General features: G+C 44.6%; 1 protein-coding gene across 1 annotated transcript in view; it reads right to left on the bottom strand.

Moving 5' to 3' along the window:
- uba6 (ubiquitin like modifier activating enzyme 6) overlaps positions 1-17,492 on the bottom strand; it is a 116,671-nt gene extending 99,179 nt beyond the window's left edge. Inside the window, exons 1-2 of the mRNA XM_060846327.1 lie at positions 17,331-17,492; positions 4,517-4,577 (exon numbers count right to left, since the gene is read on the bottom strand). Coding sequence (XP_060702310.1) covers positions 4,517-4,577; positions 17,331-17,343 — 74 coding nt within the window. The 5' untranslated portion in view covers positions 17,344-17,492. The remainder of the gene's footprint in view (positions 1-4,516; positions 4,578-17,330) is intronic.
- Between the last annotated feature and the right edge of the window lie 3,604 nt (positions 17,493-21,096).

Raw genomic sequence — 21,096 nt, 5'->3', positions numbered from 1 at the left:
CATACTTTTTAAAGGGGACATGCATAAAATCCACATTTTCTGACATTTGTTTGAACTATTTTCTGAAATCTCAATCTCTATTCAAAAAAGAGAAACTTTTATTTTGAAGACTAAGGTACAATTAATAAAGTCCTTTGGAAAGAATTACACTTGTAAAGTAGGAAAACATGTAGTCAATTTGTATACAACATGATTCCACAAGCAAACTGATGAGGAATAGCTAATCTGAAAGGTAAACAACCTGTTAACTCTGCACCTAGTGGCATCTGACTGTTGAATAATTTAAACCTTTTCTGTTTTTGTGATAGTGATTGAAAAATATATATTCCAAAACATCACAGAACTTGTCTGCTATTCTCTGAATGGTCCTCTGAAATCTAATACGTCCACCTGGGCGAACGGATCTCAATTCAATCCATCCAAAAGCAACTACCTCCAACAGCATAGCACAAAATTCAGGCTGAGGGAACACTCATGTCTTTGAAGTGAGCCTTGAACATTCCAAACTTGTAACTCAAAAATGCCATCACTGTAGTGTTCACTACAAGCAATTCAAAGTTCCTTCCAAACCAGTAACCTTCATCATCTGGAAAGAGGAGAGTAGAGATGTATGGGAACATAATCACTTGCAAGCTCCCCTCCAAGCCACTTACTATGCTGACTTGGAATTGTATCACTGTTTCTGGATCAAAATCCTGAAACTCTCTTCCCAGTAGGACAATGAGTGTACCTCACTACATCATTTGCAGCAGTTCAAGAAGTCAGCTCACCAACACCTTCGTCAGGGCAATCAGGGATAAGCAAAAAATGCTGACCTAGCTAGTTACAAAACCGCCAATGAATAAGAAAGATAAGGAAAAAAGTAGTGAGAAAGAAAAAAATCTTCAAAACAATACACAATTGTTTTGACACTTGCAGGAACAAAACTGCCAAATCTCAATAACAATAAATATCAGGACACAGCAGGGTATTATGCTAACCATAACTGTTAAATTATACTTTGGATGATGCATTCTAGGACAGAGATTGCAACAATAACTTGCTCTAATATATAAAATCTATATTAATGACACAGAGAATGAATCTGGACAGATTATTTAAGTTAATTCCCTCTGTGAACTATATATAATTTATTCAGTGACACACTTTATGCAAGTCAATCAATTCCTTGAGATACACAATGAACTACAACAGGGATCTATTACATCAAATTCTCTGGTCCACAAAAGGTAATTTAGTGAATCTACAGAACCATAAAACCTGTGGCATTCAGCTACAGACAAGTCCATTCTTCAGTCCGTTCATCCTCGTTTTCAGAGCACAGGTACTACTGTGTATCATAAAAATGTAATCACCCATCTTAAAATCTTTAGTCAGAATTTTGAAACATTTATTTAACTACAGTTTTTAAAAACAACATTCTGTTGACAGAACAATGTGTAGAACTCTTGCCAACTTTGGCTTATTGAGCTCTATATCTATCACATGAGCAATGAGCCTGTTTTATGTTAATACATATTTAATCATCAAATTAACCTGCAACCAGAAGGTCACATCCCTTCTCTCTTCCCCCTGCCATATCTCCAGGAATTAAATTTCACACTCCAAATACAGAGGACTCTTCTAGCTTTATCACTATTTCAGCTTTTAGTAAAGTGTTCCCTTCTAATTTTCTCTCAAGAATGGATTACAAGAATGGAAGTTACATTGCAAGTATATAAGGTTATGACTGGACTCCATTCAGAATACACGATTCAGCGTTAGATAACATTGGTATGGGAGACATGACACAGGTTCACCAGAATTATACCAAGGCTAAAAGTACAAAGTTATGAGAATGAGTTGCAGAGAACTCAGTTTATATCCTCTTGAGTGTAAAAGACAAAGAGGTGTTCTAATCTGGGTATTTTAGAACTATTAAAGGAGTTGATAGGTTGGGCAAAGATAAAATTCACTCAGGTGAGTGAGTCCAGAACAATGTTTCTGCAAGGAGAACTGTTGACTCAGTGGTAATATAGAGGCTTAGGCTCAATGCCCTGGGGACACTGGCTCAAATTCCACCATAAAATTAAATTAGGACTAGTCTCAGTAATGGTACCATGAAGTTATCATTATTGTTATAAAACCTGACCTGCTCCCTGACTGTCCATTTTGGAATGAAATCTGCCATCCTTAGCTGCTCTGGCCAACAAGTGACTTTAGATCCTCAGTAATGTGGATGGTTTTTGTCTGACCTCTGGAATGGCAGCTCAAACCACTCGCTTCAAGGACGATTAAACATGGATAACAAATGTTAGCCTGGTCAGTGATACCCACATTTCATGAAAGAATTCAAAAATAGAACTATGCTGTTCAGTGTCACATGAATAAGATGCTGAAGGAAGCCAATCACCCCCTCTGACCTACTCCTGTTCAATAGGATCAGATTGTAAGTTAACTCCACACTTCCACTGACTCCTGATAACCTTTCAACTCCTTATCAAGAATTAATGAGAACAATGAAACTTTTCCACACTGCTCTACACACTGCAGCACAGATGAACTTCGATAAACAAAGAACCACCTTTACAATGTATTCAAGATGAACGGATATTCAAAAAATACAGTCTGCAGATTCCTCAAGAACAAACCACAACAAGCAGACCAAACACAGCCAGAAACCCTAACCACCTTACCATACATCAAAGAAGTTTTAGAAATGACAACCAGACTACTAAGACCCCTCGGAATCCTAGTAGCACACAAACCCACCAAACTCTCAAACAAAATCTAACAAACTTAAAAGACCCAGTACAACCCATGGGCAAAACAAACGTCGTCCACAAAATTCCATGCAAGGACTGCCACGAACACTACGTAGGACAAACAGGAAAAAAGTTAGCCACCAGGATACACGAACATCAGCTAGCCACAAAAAGACACGACCCTCTCTCCCTCATAGCCCTACACACAGAAGAAAAAAAACACACCATTTCGACTGGGACAACACATCTATCCTGGGATAGGCTAAACAAAGACATGCCAGCGAATTCCTAGAGGCCTGGCACTCCAACCACAATGCCATAAACAAATACATAGATCTAGATACCATATATCAACCCCTCATAAAACGAACAGGAAATGACATCACCACAAACCCCAGGAACCCCATCCAGGACAAACATATAAATAGAAAGCAGGAGACAACAGCTTCACTTCACTTGGAGGTCGCCACTGATGATGTTACCTAGGCAGGTAATGAAACGTCTGGATATCAAACCTACAGCTCAGCAAGCAAACCTACATACTAATGAAACTTTTTGTCAGACAAGGGAATAGATGGAATTAGAACAGTTATTGAATAGCACAACAGGCTTAATGTCTAGCCTTGGTTTTATAGCATTTTGGCAAGAACTTTACAGCATTGTGTGGATTATAAACCAAATTAGTTTCTCTCAGTGTCCTACACCCACCCAAACTCTCAGTATTCAGTTGTTCTTTTTTGCTTCAAACCAATTAAACTATTAACCTGTCACCTTATTGAATCAAAAGATAAAGGCCAGTGATTTAGTCTCCTGGTAACCGTTTATTACACGCCCAGTTTTTCACCCCATTAATATTTTGCTTTTTACACGAGTGAAGATAAACGTAAAAATGACTTTTGATTTATCTTTCAAAAATCTTCCCTATACTCACCTCTCCAATTACTCAAATTCCACCTCCTCCTACCTCCAAAGAAAATGGAGATGATTTCCTCAGCAGGAGCGAAGTTCACAAGTCTAAATACTAGACCAAGGTAAGATTTGGAGTGTAATCACAAATACTACAGCCCTAGGACTATAAATCAGGATTTGCCAAAAACTCAAATAATCCAACACCTCCAACCCTCACACCGAAAGAAATTTGCTTAAAAGAAACACATTGGAATATGCTTCTCTGTGAATATACTGGACGAGAAAATCTATAACAAAACAAGTCTATAATAAGATGACAGGACAATGTTAACTGAAAATAACATGAAAACTATATGACAAATGCGTGATGTTGTCAACTAATATCAACTAAGTGCCATGTACATAACTTTACAAAATAATCCCTTTGTCAGAGGTCTTTTGAGTTTAGCTAAAGTGTGCTTTTAAGTTTTGCTCTAAAATACCTCAATAGCTATAAATGTAATTCAGCTGAGAGGCTGAATTGCAAAGACTAAGTACATTCAAGATTTAAATTTTTATCAGTATTCATTGAGCTAAATTGAAGCTGGACATTGGAAAAGGAAATAACTGTCTGCACTACCTCTTTAGAAATTTTAAAAAGCAAGCAGGATTCAAGCTGTGATTACTATATGAAGCAAAAAACACTGGTTCAATGGATTCAAGCATAAAAGGTATCAACTAGATAAAATATCAAGACGTTGTGAGGATCTAGCTAACTGAAACCCAATGGCACAAAGTGTGAAGTCCAAAAGCATAATGTACCTGATGGAAACATAGCCATTATTAGTTTACTTACATCAAAATATAGTTTGTTCTTCTCTTACCTGTACAAGGAATCATCAATTTCCATATTGCCTGCTGCTATTTTCTCCTGTTCATCAGAATCTGGAAAACAAGATCAAAACAATTCAACTATTTTGGACCTTTCCAGGTTCTGCTTCACTAATTGGCTTATGTCACTTCCTACATCCGTACAATTTGTAGCATATAATGTATTCAAATGTCAAACACTATTCCTGTGGAAATAAAAACTGCAAATGATAGAAGACAAAAATACAAAAATTAAAAGTAACAGTGTTTTATTTGACCCAAGTAGCCAGTATTTTTTTGTCAGAACCAACGTTCCACTGCCCTGCCCTTTCCCATAGACCTCCAATTTTATATGAATAAAGGCAAAATATTGCAGCTGGTGGAAAGCTGAAAGAAATAAGAGAGATTCCTGGAACTTCGAACTCTTCTGAAGAATGCTCATTCCAGACTCAAAAGGTTAACTGTTTCTCTCTCCACATGTTGTCAAACCTGTGGAGTTTCTCTCGCGATCCCTATGTTTGTTTCTGCAATTATTTCCATTACAAATATTTCTCAAATTCTCTTTTGGAAGTTACTATGAAATTTGCATTTGTTCTCTAATAAGCATTCCAAGGCATGTGGGCACTGATGTTTATGTCAAAATTTGCTGCCCATCCTAATTGCTTACAAGAAGTGACAGAGTTGTTTTCTTGAATCACTGGAGTCCACGTGATATTGGTATATCTACAATGTCACAATGGGAGGGTGTTATACGATTGCGACCCAGCAACAACAAATGATCGGTGATATAGGTTTATGTCAGTAAAGTGTAAGACTTGGAGGTAGTCTTCCCCTATGTGACAGATGAAGTAGGTTGTAAGGTCACACTGAATCAGCCCTGATTAATTTCTGCACTAGTTCTTGTATATGGTACACAATGGTACTGCTGTGCATCAATAAGAGTGTGAAAATGTTTAAAGTGACGCATTTTGGAGAATTTGAGCTATAGGGAGAAGTTAACTAGGCTAGGGCTTTTTCCTGGAGCATCGGAGGCTGAGGAGTGACCTTATAGAGGTTTACAATATCATGAGGGGCATGGATAAAGTAAAGAGACAAGGTTTTTTCCCTTGGGTGGGGCAGTCCAGAATTGGGGATCATAGGTTTAGGGTAAGAGGGGAAAGATATAAGAGACACCTAATGCGCAACTTTTTTATGCAGAGGGTGGTGCATGTGTGGAATGGGCTGCCAGAGGACGTGGTAGAAGCTAGTACAACTGCAACATTTAAAAAGGCACCCAGATGGGTATATGAATAGGAAGGGTTTTGAGGGATATTAGGCCAGGTGCTGGCAGGCGGGACTAGATTGGGTTAGGATATCTGGTTGGGATGGACGAGTTGGACCGAAGGGACTGTTTCCGTGCTGTACATCTCTATGATTAGGTGCCAATCAAATAGCATACTTTGTCATGAATAGTATCCAACTTATTGAGTGCTGTTTGAGCTGCACTGATCCAGATAAGTGTAGAGTATCACATCTTGGTACATATCATGACTCGCACCTTGTTGATGGTGGACAAGTTTTGATGAGGGACGTGAGTTAGTCAGTGCAGAAGCCCTAACCTTTGACCTACTTTTATAGTCACTGTACTTCACTAGCTGATTCAGTTCAGTTTCTGATCCCTGGTAACCCTGAGTATTTATAATGGGGTAATATCATTTAATTTTTTTTAAATAGAAACTGAGATTGTCTGGCACTTGTCACTTGTCATCACAATTCCAAATGTCATCCAAGTCACGCTGCAGATGGAGACTGACAGCAATAGTTCACAAGCAGCACCATAAAGTAGATCAATGGCAATCATTTCCTGGTAAGTTGGGCTCTTTTAAGTGGGAAAGGATCGAGGGATATGGGTGAGTGAGGAGAATGTGTGAGTGGGTTTTGAATCCTGGGAGGGGAGAGACAGTGGTGGTGTATTTATTTTTAGGGACATCAGAAAACACAATGCACTGAGTCAGGGACCACAAAGTGAAGGCAGATAAATGAAATTACCATACAGACTTGTCATCATCAACATTGACACAGTGGTTAGCACTGATGCCTCACAACACTAGGGATCCAGGTTTGATTCCAACCTTGGGCAGCTATCTGTGTGGAATTTGCACGTTCTCTTCATGTCTGCATGGGTTTCCACTGGGTGCTCAAGTTTCCTCCCACAGTCCAAAGAAGTGCAGGGTTTGCTAAATTGCTCATAGTGTCCAAGGATGTGCAGGTTATTGAATTAGTCAGGGTAAATGGAGGGTTACAAGTATAATGTAGGGGGACTGGATCTGGGTGGAACAATGGGCTAATGGCCTCTTTCCGCACTGTCGGGATTCTATGAACAGAATGCTCTAAGGTATAGAGGTTGTTGAATGGCCTATGACTTATTTTGCCCTTATAGTCTGAGGGCCAAATTCTAATTCATCGTAATTTTCTCTAGACAATGAGATGACAGGCCAGCTCCTGCCTTTCATCTTGTAAAAGGAAATCACTCTGTTCATCTTTTTCTTCCACAGGGGAGAGTTGCCTGACATCTGAGCAAGTACCATAATTTGAACCTATGGTGTAAGGAACTCTGAACATAAGATTTTTCCTCACTCTTGAACTTTACTGCAATAAATTGCATGATCCTTAATGAATCTCAAACAAGACATTTGTTAGGTTTGGAGCCCTCAACAATAGACCAATTACATGAACATAAGAATGTAGACACTTTGGAAAGGCAAGTTCCAACTATCTCAGCAATATCATTACCAATAATATAATAATAGTATTAGCTAATCAAAAAAAAGCTTCCAAAATGGTACTTCACAAAATGGAAATGCATTGTTTTTCCATTCAAAGTTGGCTTACTTATTTTACTCACATCTGTTTTTGTAGCTTTCTGTTACGAATACAATCCAGTTCAGTAAGCTTTTGAGCTGTTGTTCTGATTTACTCAAACCAAAAAATGCATGGATTTTTTAGGTATAGTTGAAAAATTTAATCCAACAATCAAATTCATTTTTTAATATTATTGTTGGAGCCAGTAGCCAGACTCAATTTATAGCTGAACGGTTCAGTATGAATTCAAACACACATCCTAGATATGAACATTACAGCATGCCAACTTGCCCTTTCCCATCTTCCTTTAACTTAAATAGGAAAGAGTGAATTTTTTAAAAAGGGCTTCCAATGAGTAAGGAAACAATTACAACAATAACTAGCATTTTAGTAATACTTTCAAAGTAGGAAAATTTCACAGAAGCCAAGTCAGGCAAAACTTGACAAAAATCAAGTGACATATTAGAACAGGTGACTAAAATATTGGCTGAAAATGCAAATTGTTCCATCAGAACAGAGATAGAGCGAGAGACACAGACAGAGGTTTAGGGAAGGAATTCAAGGGTTTGACAACAAGATAATAGTCAACCCACCCACTCATGACAGGGTTAGGGTGAGAAAGTGTATAAGGTATGAGCATAAAAGAGTCAAGTTTTGGGTTGTGTGAGACAAAGGCTCAGCTAGCATGACTTGGACCAGATAAGAACTTGCAGTAAACAATCAGGTGCTGGAGGCAAGGGTATGGGGTTGATGAGGTGAAAAAGCAATCCTTATGTAAAGCCATTTAAGAAAAAGCATATATTATGTACAGTCAATTAACAAGTTGTAAAGCATTCATTATGTGAAGCCAGTTGACAAGGTTAAGAACATTCATTGTATAATGCCAGTTGCTTAATCTTTAAGGAGGAAGAGGGGAGGGGAGCTGGGGTGAGAATCTGAAACCTGAATACAGGCCAAGGTGACTAGTTCTTGTCAGGAGCAACCACTTAACAGATGCTCTTAATAACTTAGGCGGCAATAAAATGGCTTCTCGATTCAAAGAACATGACAAAATGGCTTCTCGGCTGCAAATTGACAATTTTGCTAAAGCTGCATAAAATGGTTTTGAAGTTACTAACTGCTAATTGTGCTATTGCTGAGGGGGAGGGGGTGGGCGAGAGAGAGAAAGCTAATCTTTCAAGTCGAGATGACTCTTCATAGTGAACAGTCATCAAGACGCAAACTGTTTTTTTTCTCTTTTTCTCTCTCTCTCTCTCTCTCCATAGATGCTATTTGATTGGCTGTGATCTCCAGCATTTGTTGTTTTTAGTCTGACCACACAAAGATTGCCTGACTCCCTGAACCTGTAACTATAGTGTACATTGACACTTTCAGAAGAGAAAACTGAGGAAGAAAATTATTCCCATTACTAACCATCTCAATTGGAGGCAAAAACGAAAATGAGTTGAATCAAAACATCCACCAGATTCCGAAGAAAACTATTTCAATATATGAAGTTGCTGCTAGATATGTTACTCCACCTTCCATAAACAAAATGTTTGAAGTGTATGCAGCAGAAAACCACTTAAAAGATTTTGCTTTGAAGGATTCAAATCAGCAACAAAAATGTCAGCCTTTCTCTGAACAAATCAAAACAGCTAATGCCTAGCTTACAACTATTAATGGTAAGCCATTACTGAAAATGAAAAGCATAACATTACAGCATAGCTAATTATTGCCCAATGTTTCTATTTTCCTTATAACTGCTGCAAAATGCAGTTACTTTATGTTTCACCAATAGTTTTATCCAAATAATAAGGGTCTACATGTCAAAAATATTAAGTTGAATGTGAAGCATTTTGTAATATCTGGGCACATGATAAGGTTATCTATATATATGCTAAATCTTTCTATCTTTAGATTTTTCCACAGGTTCTTAGAGCACAGTAAGATTAAAAAGAGGAACATATCCAATTTAGCTTTTTCTTCCTCAAACTAGTTATGTGTAACTTTTATTGTCACCTTTTCTCTGTAAAGAATGCACAAATTTCCCTTGGATAAATGGGCGGCACGGTGGCACAGTGGTTAGCACTGCTGCCTCACAGCGCCTGAGACCCGGGTTCAATTCCCGACTCAGGCGACTGACTGTGTGGAGTTTGCACGTTCTCCCCGTGTCTGCGTGGGTTTCCTCCGGGTGCTCCGGTTTCCTCCCACAGTCCAAAGATGTGCGGGTCAGGTGAATTGGCCATGCTAAATTGCCCGTAGTGTTAGGTAAGGGGTAAATGTAGGGGTATGGGTGGGTTTCGCTTCGGCGGGTCGGTGTGGACTTGTTGGGTCGAAGGGCCTGTTTCCACACTGTAAGTCTAATCTAATCTAATCTAATCTAAATGTCAAAATCTTGCATAACCTAGGGCAGATAATAAGGAACGTATCTATATTGACAGCGGTATCACATAAAACAGATGTGAAAAATTGTTACATAATTGAAGGGATATTAGTACACTTGATCGATATACTTAGGGGAGGTATCAGTAATCTCATATATCTTATAGCTACTTAACAAATAGGAGGGAAACAATTTCTTAACCCATAGTTCTGGGTATGTTCGCTGAGTTGGAAAGTTGATTTGCAGACATTCATCCCCTGTCTTGGTGATATCTTCAGTGCTTTGGAACCTCCTGTGAAGCGCTGCTGCACTGTTTCTTCTGGATTTTGTTTGGTTCTGTTCTTGCTGCTTCCGGTTGTTCGTTGTAACGGCCGGTGTATTGGATCTAGGTTTATGACACCTCTACAGAGTCTTCATTAGGAATGCAACTTCATCTGCAGATGCCTAACAGACAAACAACGCGACGAGGACATGCCACAACCTAACTCACTACCTATGCTACCTTATATAAAATACATCCTGGAACTGACAGCCAGACTTCTCCAACCAATCTGATTCATGACAGTCCATAAACCAACAGGCATGCTCAGATAACAACTCACCAGAACGAAAGACCCAATACCCAACATGTGCAAGACAAACACAATTTACAAGATTCCATGCAAAGACTGGACAGAACACTATATGGGACAAACAAGCAATCCACATCCATGAACACCAACTGGTCACTAAACACCATGACCAGTTAGCCCTAGCAGCCATACACACAGATGACAAGGACCTCAAATTTGATGGGACAACATAACAATCACAGAACAAGCTAAACAGAGGATACTCAGAATTTCTAGAAGCATTTCTAGAAGCATGTCACTCATCCACAGACTCCACCAACAAGCACATAGACACAGTAGAGAAACGCTCCACAGGAGGCTCCAGAGCCATCGAGACAGAGGATGAAACGTCTACAAATCAACCTCCCAGCTCGGCGAACATTCCCACAACTATGGCAACCAGCACCTGAGCTACAAATCTTTACGTAAACCTTGAGATTCTTAACCCACATAAATACCTTCCATTAAAAATTCTGACCGTTTAAGGATCAACTTGCATGACTTCCTAACAAATAATGTATACAACGAAAATGGCATAATTTTGTCCCCTGCTTTCAACTTTTTTTTCCCCAATTCCAATCAAGATCTAATTTGCAATGTGCATGTTATAAATGTGTTCTAAACCATATTCAAGATTTCAGAAATCAGGAAATCCTCAAGACAACTGACAGTCATCATACTAAATTTGCTGAAACTGCTGAAACATTTACAAGAAAAATGAGAAACCACGCCAAATGCTGCACACAGTAGTATTTGTACAACTCATTTGCTTTAATCTAACATATCTTATATTCTTAAATTGCATGAAATGAAAAGTTCCCAGCTGACAGTAACGAAGGAAGTTCTGAATCACTGGGATTACATGGTGGGTCAAGGCAGAGTTTTTTGGAATTCCCTAATTGGGAACAGGCCCTTTGGCCCAACAAGTCCACACCGACCTTCCAAAGAGTAACCCACCAGGACCCATTCCCCTATATTTCACCCCTGACTAATGCACCTAACACTGTGTGCAATTTAGCATGCAAATTCACCTCACTAGCACATTTTTGGATCATGGGAGAGAACTGGAGCACCCGGACGAAACCCATGCAGACACGGGGAGAACGTGCAAACTCACAAAGACAGTCGCCTGAGGTGGGAATTGAACCAGAGTCCCTGGCACTGTGAGCGAGCAGTGCTAACCACTGAACCATCGTGCTGCCTGAGTTCAAGAGGGTAGCTTGTTAGTGGTTGGGTGGAACAGTAAGTGAGGTTAAATCGTGTACAACTGTTAAAGGCTAGGTTTACTCATGTGAGACTGTGATGAGCAATGTGCAATGGAATAAATGAAGCAAGTAGTGTTACCATTGAATTTTGTAGCAGTGTTAGTGAGACTGTAGTGAAGGTCAGTGGGCTAAACTAGTTTACTGAGATTGGGTTTAAATCGGGTGCACAGCGTAATGCACTGCATCAGACAGACTGGATTTAAAGCGGGTACACTGTGCTGTACAGTGCACTCTGAGACAGTGCTTATCATGTCTGTGTTTTAAAACGCAGTCAGTGAAACTGGGCTCACAGAGAATGTGTGTCGTGCATCAGTGAGATGAGTTTGATAGAGGCTTATGCTGCAGTGCAGTCAGTGAAAGTACGTTAAAAGAAGCTGTGAGGCATGCTGTAGTGCATGAGGGTTTTCAGAGGCTATGCTGCAGTATGAGTGGGTTTACAGACATTGTGCTACAATCAACATGAGTGGGTTTACAGAGGCTGCAGTCAGTGTGAGCGAATTTACAGACACGAGACTGTGCAGCAGACAGTGCGAGCGGGTTTACAGAGCCAGGACAGCACTGCAATCAGTGTGAGCAGGTTTACAGAAACTGTGGTGTGCTGCAGTCAGCAGAAGCAGATTTAAAGAGATGGTTCTGTAGTCATTGAGAGGGGGGTTAAAGCGACTGGGTTTCGGTCAGCGCGAGCCGGTTTACACAGACTGGGCTGGGATGCAGTCAGTGTGAGCGGGTTCACACAGACACTGGGCTGGGATGCAGTCAGTGTGAGCGGGTTTACACAGACACTGGGCTGGGATGCAGTCAGTGTGAGCGGGTTTACACAGACACTGGGCTGGGATGCAGTCAGTGTGAGTGGGTTTAAACAGACACTGAGCTAGGCTGCAGTCAGTGTGAGGGGGTTTACACAGACGCTGAGCTAGGCTGCAGTCAGTGTGAGGGGGTTTACACAGACGCTGAGCTAGGCTGCAGTCAGTGTGAGCGGGTTTACACAGGCGCTGGGCTGGAATGCAGTCAGTGTGAGCGGGTTTACACAGGCGCTGGGCTGGAATGCAGTCAGTGTGAGCGGGTTTACACAGGCGCTGGGCTGGAATGCAGTCAGTGTGAGCGGGTTTAAACAGACACTGAGCTAGGCTGCAGTCAGTGTGAGGGGGTTTACACAGACGCTGAGCTAGGCTGCAGTCAGTGTGAGCGGGTTTACACAGACGCTGGGCTGGAATGCAGTCAGTGCGTGGGGGTTTACACAGACTGGAAACCTGTTGATCTCCCAACTGAATGAGCTGACCCGGAGTGAGTGTTGCAGACTGGCACAGTCCATGGTCCAGGACAGTGTGTTGAGGGACATGCTGAAGCTTGGGGCAGCCACCGTCAAGGCGTGGTGGGGGAAGACCACCCTGTAACGTCTGCCTACCAAAGAATAGGGGGCCCACGCAGTAAGTGGGCTCCGCTGACGCCTCAGCTAAACATATGGATAGTAAACGTACAGACCTGTATATACGAATGATTAATTCTGATCTCTGTACGTAAAGAAATTGAATGTATACGCATGTACGGCACCACCAATTATACAGATCAAAATACTTTATGAATACAGTATATTTTTGAGATAAAAATGTTTACACAGAGTCTGGACTGGGGTACAGTCAGTGTGAGCTGGTTTACACAAGATGCAGTCAGTGCGAAGGGGTTTACACAGACACTGGGCTGGGCTGCAGTCAGTGCAAGGGGGTTTACACAGACACTGGGCTGGGGTGCAGTCAGTGTGAGCGGGTTTACACAGGCACTGGGCTGGGGTGCAGTCAGTGTGAGCGGGTTTACACAGGCACTGGGCTGGGATACAGTCAGTGCAAGGGGGTTTACACAGACACTGGGCTGGGGTGCAGTCAGTGCAAGGGGGTTTACACAGACACTGGGCTGGGGTACAGTCAGTGCAAGGGGGTTTACACAGACACTGGGCTGGGGTGCAGTCAGTGTGAGCAGGTTTACACAGACACTGGGCTGGGGTGCAGTCAGTGTGAGCGGGTTTACACAGACACTGGGCTGGGGTGCAGTCAGTGTGAGCAGGTTTACACAGACACTGGGCTGGGATACAGTCAGTGCGAGGGGGTTTACACAGGGCTTAAAAGCTGGAACAGCGCAGCAGGTCAGGCAGCAGCAAAGGAGCAGGAGAATTGACGTTTCGGGCATAAGCCCTTCTTCAGGAATGAGGAAGGAAGCAGGCTAAGATAAAGGGTAGGGAGGAAGGACTTGAAGGAGGGGTGTTGGGAATGTGATAGGTGGAAGGAGGTTAAGGTGAAGGTGATAGGCTGGAGAGGGAGTGGCGGTGGAGAGGTCGGGAAGAAGATTGCAGGTCAAGAAGGCGGTGCTGAGTCCGAGGGTTGGGACTGAGATAAGGTGGGGGGAGGGGAAATGAGGAAGCTGGAGAAATCTACATTCATCTCATGTGGTTGGAGGGTTCCTAGGTGGAAAATGAGGTGCTCTTCCTCCAGGCGTCGTGTTGCCAGGGTCTGGCGATGGAGGCGGCCAAGGACCTGCATATCCTTGGGGGAGTTAAAGTGTTCAGCCACGGGGCGGTTGGGTTGGTTGGTGCGGGTGTCCCAGAGGTGTTCTCTGAAACGTTCCGCAAGTAGGCGGCCTGTCTCCCCGATGTAGAGGAGGCCACATCGGGTGCAGCGGATGCAGTAAATGATGTGTGTGGAGGTGCAGGTGAATTTGTGAAAGATACGGAAAGATCCCTTGGGGCCCTCGGATGCAAGTGCGGGGGGAGGTGTGGGCACAGGCTTTGCATTTCTTGCGGTTGCAGGGGAAGGTGCCGGGAGTAGAGGTTGGGTTGGTGGGGGGTGTGGACCTGACGAGGGAGTCGCGGAGGGAGTGGCCTTTCTGGAACGCTGATAGGGGAGGGGAGGGAAATATATCCTTAGTGGTGGGGTCTGTTTGGAGGTGGTGGAAATGACGAAGGATGATACGATGTATCTGGAGGTTGGTGGGGAGGTAGGTGAGGACCAGCGGGGTTCTGTCTTGGTGGCGGTTGGAGGGGCGAGGTTCAAGAGCGGAGAAGCAGGAAGTGGAAGAGATGCGGTGGAGAGCATCGTCAACTACGTCCGAGGGGAAATTGCGATCTCTGAAGAAGGAGGCCATTTGGGTTCTTCAGTATTGGAATTGGCCCTCCTGGGAGCAGATGCGGCGGAGGCGAAGGAATTGGGAACATGGGATGGCGTTTTTACAGGGGGCAGGGTGGGAGGTGTAATCTAGGTAGCTGTGGGAGTCGGTCAGTTTATAGTAAATATCCATGTTGAGTCAGTCGCCCGAGGTAGAAATGGAGAGGTCTAGGAAGGGGAGGGAGGAGTCTGAGCCGGTCCAGGTAAATTTGAGGTCGGGGTGGAAGGTGTTGGTAAAGTGGGTGAACTGTTCAACCTCCTCGTGGGAGCACGAGGTAGCGCCGATACAGTCATCGATGTAGCGGAAGAAAAGGTGGGGATGGTGCCAGTGTAGCTGTGGAAGATGGACTGTTCCACATATCCGACGAAGAAGCAGGCATAGCTGGGGCTCTTGCAGGTGCCCATGGCTACTCCTTTGGTTTGGAGGAACTGGGAGGATTGGAAAGAGAAGTTGTTCAGAGTGAGGACCAGTTCAGTCAATCGAAGGAGGGTGTCTGTGGAAGGGTACTGTTTGGGTCAGCGGGAAAGGAAGAAGCTGAGGGCTTAGAGGCCTTCGTGATGGGGGATGGAGATATATAGAGACTGGATGTCCATGGTGAAGATAAGGCGTTGGGGGCCAGGGAAGCGAAAATCATGGAGGAGGTGGAGGGCATGGGTTGTGTCCCGAACGTAGGTGGGAAGTTCTTGGACTAAGAGGGATAGGACTGTGTCGAGGAATGCAGAGATGAGTTTGGTGGGGCAGGAGCAGGCTGAGACAATGGATCGGCCGGGGCAGTCAGGTTTGTGGATTTTGGACTGGAGGTAGAAACAGGTGGTGCAGGGTTGTGTAACTATGAAGTTAGAGGCAGTAGATGGGAGATACCCTGAGGTGATGAGGTTATGGATGGTCTGGGAGATGATGGTTTCGTGGTGGGAGGTGGGGTCATGGTCAAGGGGGCAGTAGGAGGAGGTGTCCGCAATCTGGCGTTGAGCCTCAGCAATGTAAAGATCGGTGCGGCAAACTACCACCACACCTTCCTTGTCTGCTGGTTTGATGGTGAGGTTGGGGTTGGAGCGGTGGGAGTGGAGGAACCCTTCAACCACACGGGATGAATGCAGATTTCTCCAACTTCCTCATTTCCCCTCCCCCCACCTGATCTCAGTCCCAACCCTCGGACTCAGCACCGCCTTCTTGACCTGCAATCTTCTTGCCGACCTCTCCGCCCCCACCCCGTCTCCGGCCTATCACCCTCACCTTGACCTCCTTCCACCTATCGCATTCCCAACGCCCCTCCCCCAAGTCCCTCCACCCTACCTTTTATCTTAGCCTGCTTGGCACAACCCCCTCATCCTGAAGAAGGGCTTATACCTAAAACATCGATTCTCCTGCTCATTAGATGCTGCCTGACCTGCTGCGCTTTTCCAGCAACACATTTTTAAGCTCTGATCTCCAGCATCTGTATTCTTCACTTTCTCCCGGATTTACACAGACACTGGGCGGGGGTACTGTCGGGGTGAGCGGGGGTACTGTCGGGGTGAGCGGGGGTACTGTCGGGGTGGGGGGGGTACAGTCGGGGTGGGGGGGTACACTGTCAGTGTCAGCGGGGGGTGGTTCAGTCGGTGGCAGTGGGGGGGTTCAGCCGGTGTGAGGGGGGTACAGTCGGTGTGAGCAGGCTACAGTCGGTGTGGGGGGTACAGTCGGTGTGGAGGGGGGTACAGTCGGTGGGGGGGCACAGTCGGTGTGAGCAGGCTACAGTCGGTGTGGGGGGTACAGTCGGTGTGAGGGGGTAGAGTCCGTAAGAGCGGGATACAGTCGGTGTGAGGGGGGGTACAGTCGGTGTGAGGGGGGGGTACAGTCGGTGTGGTGGGGGTACAGTCGGTGTGAGCGGGGGTACAGTCGGTGTGAGCGGGGGTACAGTCGGTGTGGAGGGTACAGTCGGTGTGGAGGGGGGTACAGTCGGTGGGGGGCACAGTCGGTGTGAGCAGGCTACAGTCGGTGTGGGGGGTACAGTCGGTGTGAGGGGGTAGAGTCCGTGAGAGCGGGATACAGTCGGTGTGAGGGGGGGTACAGTCGGTGTGAGGGGAGGGTACAGTCGGTGTGAGGGGGGGTACAGTCGGTGTGAGGGGGGGTACAGTCGGTGTGAGGGGGGGTACAGTCGGTGTGAGGGGGGGTACAGTCGGTGTGAGGGGGGTACAGTCGGTGTGAGGGGGGTACAGTCGGTGTGAGGGGGGGTACAGTCGGTGTGGGGGGGTACAGTCGGTGTGGGGGGGGTACAGTCGGTGTGAGGGGGGGTACAGTCGGTGTGAGGGGGGGTACAGTCGGTGTGGGGGGGGTACAGTCGGTGTGGGGGGGGTACAGTCGGTGTGAGGGGGGGTACAGTCGGTGTGAGGGGGGGTACAGTCGGTGTGAGGGGGGGTACAGTCGGTGTGAGGGGGGGTACAGTCGGTGTGGGGGGGTACAGTCGGTGTGAGGGGGGGTACAGTCGGTGTGAGGGGGGGTACAGTCGGTGTGAGGGGGGGTACAGTCGGTGTGGGGGGGTACAGTCGGTGTGAGCGGGGGTTACCGGCGCTGCCGGCGGGAGGAGCCTCTCCTCTCCCCCCCCGCGGTTACTCACCCTGACGCTGCATGGACAGAGGGAGCGGCTCGGCGCCTGCCCTGATGAAGGTGGGTGCAGACCGCGGCCTGAGAACCGGCAGGTGGGGCTCGGCCTTTAGGAACAGGCCCGGGTCCGCGGAGCCGGCTCGAGCGGATCCTAACTGAAACTGTGACCTCTGACCCCATCCACCCCGAACACTTCCGGGGCAGCACGGGTCACGTCTGAGGGAGCGCGAGCTGTAGGCAGCATTGCCCAGATCATCAGTCACACTCATTCACAGCACAGACTACAGGCAACTACCCGCCGTGTTCCTCCTGCCTGCTGTGTTCCACCAGCCTCCTGCCTGCTGTTTTGTTCCGGAGTCCCGCTTGTCTACTTTGAGTACTATTCATAGCAGGAACCTTTCCACTCCAGTTAATGTACTCTCACACTCCCTCTACCAAGAAATCCCTCTAAAATATCACCTCTTCGCCTTTCACTTTGCACTCTGAGACCCACACAGATATTGCTGGAGGAACTGAGAACAAAACAAAAATGCCGGCGCTCATAGTGGGTCAAAGTGGAGAAAAAGCAAGCTCACGTTTCGAGTCTAGACAACTGTTCATCAGAGTTGTAAGATTCGCTGGTGGAACTCAGCAGGTCTTGCAGCATCAGGAGAGAAAGCAAACTCAACATTTCGAGTCCAGTTATCCTTCTTCAGAACAGATAGGTAGGAAAGGGAGTAATGTAGAATAAATGCTGAGGGGGAAGGAGTGAGATGGACCCCAGAAAGAGAGCAGTAAAGTTGAGAAAAAGGGTTGGATGACAGTCTGCCAGAGAGGAAGAAAAACTGATAAGGGGGAGCAGAAGAAGGTGAAAATGGTTTGTCTGTGCTGAAAGCACATGATTGAGCCTACAGCGTGAGGGATGCGGCGGTCTGGCTCTATAACAATTACTTTATATCGAGTCCTAAAAGTTGCAGGATCTCCAAGCGGAAAATGAGATGTTGTCCACTCTGATTCTTTCACTTTGAGGTTGTGCAGTCCAAATTACCATAATTACGTCTGTCAAAATGCTTATAGAGTCATACAGTCCTACAGCGCGGAGACTTGCCCTTTGGCACAAATTGGTCCATGCCTGTCAAAATTACCATCTACACTACGCTTGTCCAAATGCCTTTTAAATGTTCTTAATATACCCACCTTAACAACTCTGCTGGTGGGTCATTTCATATGTGTACCACCCTCTGTGTCAAACAATTGGCCCTCTGGTTCCCATTTATTCTTTCCCCCCTAACCTTAAACTGATGCCCTCGAGTACTCGATTCTCCAATCCTGTGAAAAAGACTGAATGCATTCACCCTGTCCATGCTTCTCATGATCTTATAAACTTCTACAAGATTCCCACCCCACCCCACCCTTCAGTCTCCTACACTCTATAGAAAAAGTCATAGCTTGTTCAACCTATTACTTTCACTCAAGATTGTTGAGTCCTGGCAACATCCTTGTAAATTTCTTCTACGCTGTTTCCAGTTTAATAACATTCTTTCTGTAGCAAGGTGACCAAAACTGAACACAATACTCCAAGTGCAGCCTTACCAACACTCTGTACAACTGCGACATAATTCGATACTCAGTGCCCTGACTGATGAAGGCCATTGTGCCAAAAGCCGCCTTCACTGCCCTTCTACCTGTGAATCCTCTTTCAGAAAATTCCAAGGTTCTCCTGTTCTACTACACTCCTTAAGGCCCTACCATTCACAATGAAATTCCTACCTTGATTTGACTTTCCAAAATGCAAGGCCTCACACTTATTTATATTAAACTCTTTTTGCCATTTCTCAGCCCACCTCCCCAGCTGATCAAGGTCCTGTTGCAATTTCTGACATCCTTCCTCACTGTCCACGATACCGCCTAATGAAGTGTCATCAGCAAACTTGCTAATCATGCCGTATACATTCTTATCCAAATCATTGCTATAGATAACAAACAACAATGGCCCCAGCACCAATCCCTGAGACACTCCATAAGTCACAGGTCTCCAGTCCGACAAGCATCCTACCACCCTCTGCTTTCTACCATCAAGCCAATTTTGTAACCAATTTGCCAGCTCTCCCTGGATTCTATGCAATCTAACTTTCCAGAACAGCTACTATGTGGAACTTTATCAAAGGCCTTACTGATATCCAAATACTCCTGCTCTCATCAACCTTCCTGGTCACTTCATCAAAGAACTCTTAATACATTTGTGAGACATGATCTCCCACGCACAAAGCCATGTTGACTACTCGTAATCAAACCCTGTCTTTCTAAATGCATATCTCGAAATCTTCTTAAATAACTTAATACCACAGATATTAGGCTTACGGGCCTTTAGTTCCCAGGCTTTTCTTTGCAGCCCTTCTTGAATAATGACACAACATTTGCTACCCTTCAGTCTTTGGGACCTCACCTGTGACTAATGATGATGCAAAAATATCAGCCAAGACCCTGGCAATTTCTTCTCTAGTCTTTTGCAATGTCCTTGAATAGATTTGGTCAGAACCAGGAGATATGTCCACCTTCATTCATGCTAATATGTCCGACACCATCTCGACAGTAATATGACCACTAATTACCCCAAGTTCCCAAGTCTTCATGTCTTTCTCCACTGTAAACATCGAGGAGAAATATTCATTGAGGACCTCACCCATCTCCTGCAGTTCCACACACACATGTCCATCTTGGTCCTTGAGGGGTCCTGTTCTCTCTCTAGTTATTCTTTTTCCTTTTAATATACTTAAAGAACTTTTTTGGATTCAGCCTTATCCTCTCAGCCAAACTATCTTGTGCCCCCTTTGTGCCCTCCTGATTTCCTTCTTCAGTAAATTCCTGTATCCACTATATACCTCCAGGGATTCCCTTGACCCAGCTGCCTGTACCTGAGCACAGCCTCCTTTGTTCTGGTCAAAACCACAATATCTCTTGTCATCCAGGGTTCTCTATTCCAGCCGACCTTGTTCCTTACAGGAACATATTGACTTTGAACTCTAGCTATCTCACTTTTAAAGGCCTCCCACTTTTCAGAGGTCCCTTTGCCTGCAAAAAAACACACTCCAAATATCCCTTGCAAGCTTCTTTTCATTTTTTCTAAAAAATTCTAATTTAAAAAGTCTCTATCTTCTGTAAGCTTCTAAACTGCTTGAGAAAGTTAATTTTGAATTGGTTCTTCTCTTTATTTTCAGTGCTTGAAGGTTAATAGCCCCAATATAATATCTTTGTATCATTACATGTTTCGTAAAGATCTTGGAAATAATGAGGTGAGTACATCACTGCTGCCCTGCAGTCATGCTACGTAACAAAAAAACAACATAATAATTTATTCGGCGAAAGTGAGGACTGCAATGTTGGAGATCAGAGTCAGATTAGAGTGGTGCTAGAAAAGCGCAGCAGGTCAGGCAGCATCTGAGGAGCAGGAAAATCCACATTTTGGGCAAAAGCCCTTCATCAGGAAATAATCTATTCGTCATATGGAAATTTGAAGGAACCACACTGGATGAAATTCTAGAATTTGAGTTAAATTAATTATTTTGAACTTGTAGGTTCCAAAAGATATAACACGGTAGTGGCATCTGCAGGTAAAAGCATGATTGTTTTGTCTATGTGAGAAAGCTAAATATGGTAGATCTTAAACAATTCTAACAGGTGTCCATGTTATTATGGTGCTATCAGCAGCATAATTGTATTGAATCACAATTGGCAACATCATGACTGGTGTATCCCCACTCTACCATTACCATCAAGAAATGACAAAGAATGTACAACAA

This window comes from Hemiscyllium ocellatum, chromosome 2 (assembly GCF_020745735.1).
Source record: "Hemiscyllium ocellatum isolate sHemOce1 chromosome 2, sHemOce1.pat.X.cur, whole genome shotgun sequence".
Taxonomy (NCBI): domain Eukaryota; kingdom Metazoa; phylum Chordata; class Chondrichthyes; order Orectolobiformes; family Hemiscylliidae; genus Hemiscyllium; species Hemiscyllium ocellatum.
Note: the sequence above shows the minus strand (reverse complement) of the source record. Positions and strands in the feature narration are given on the sequence as shown.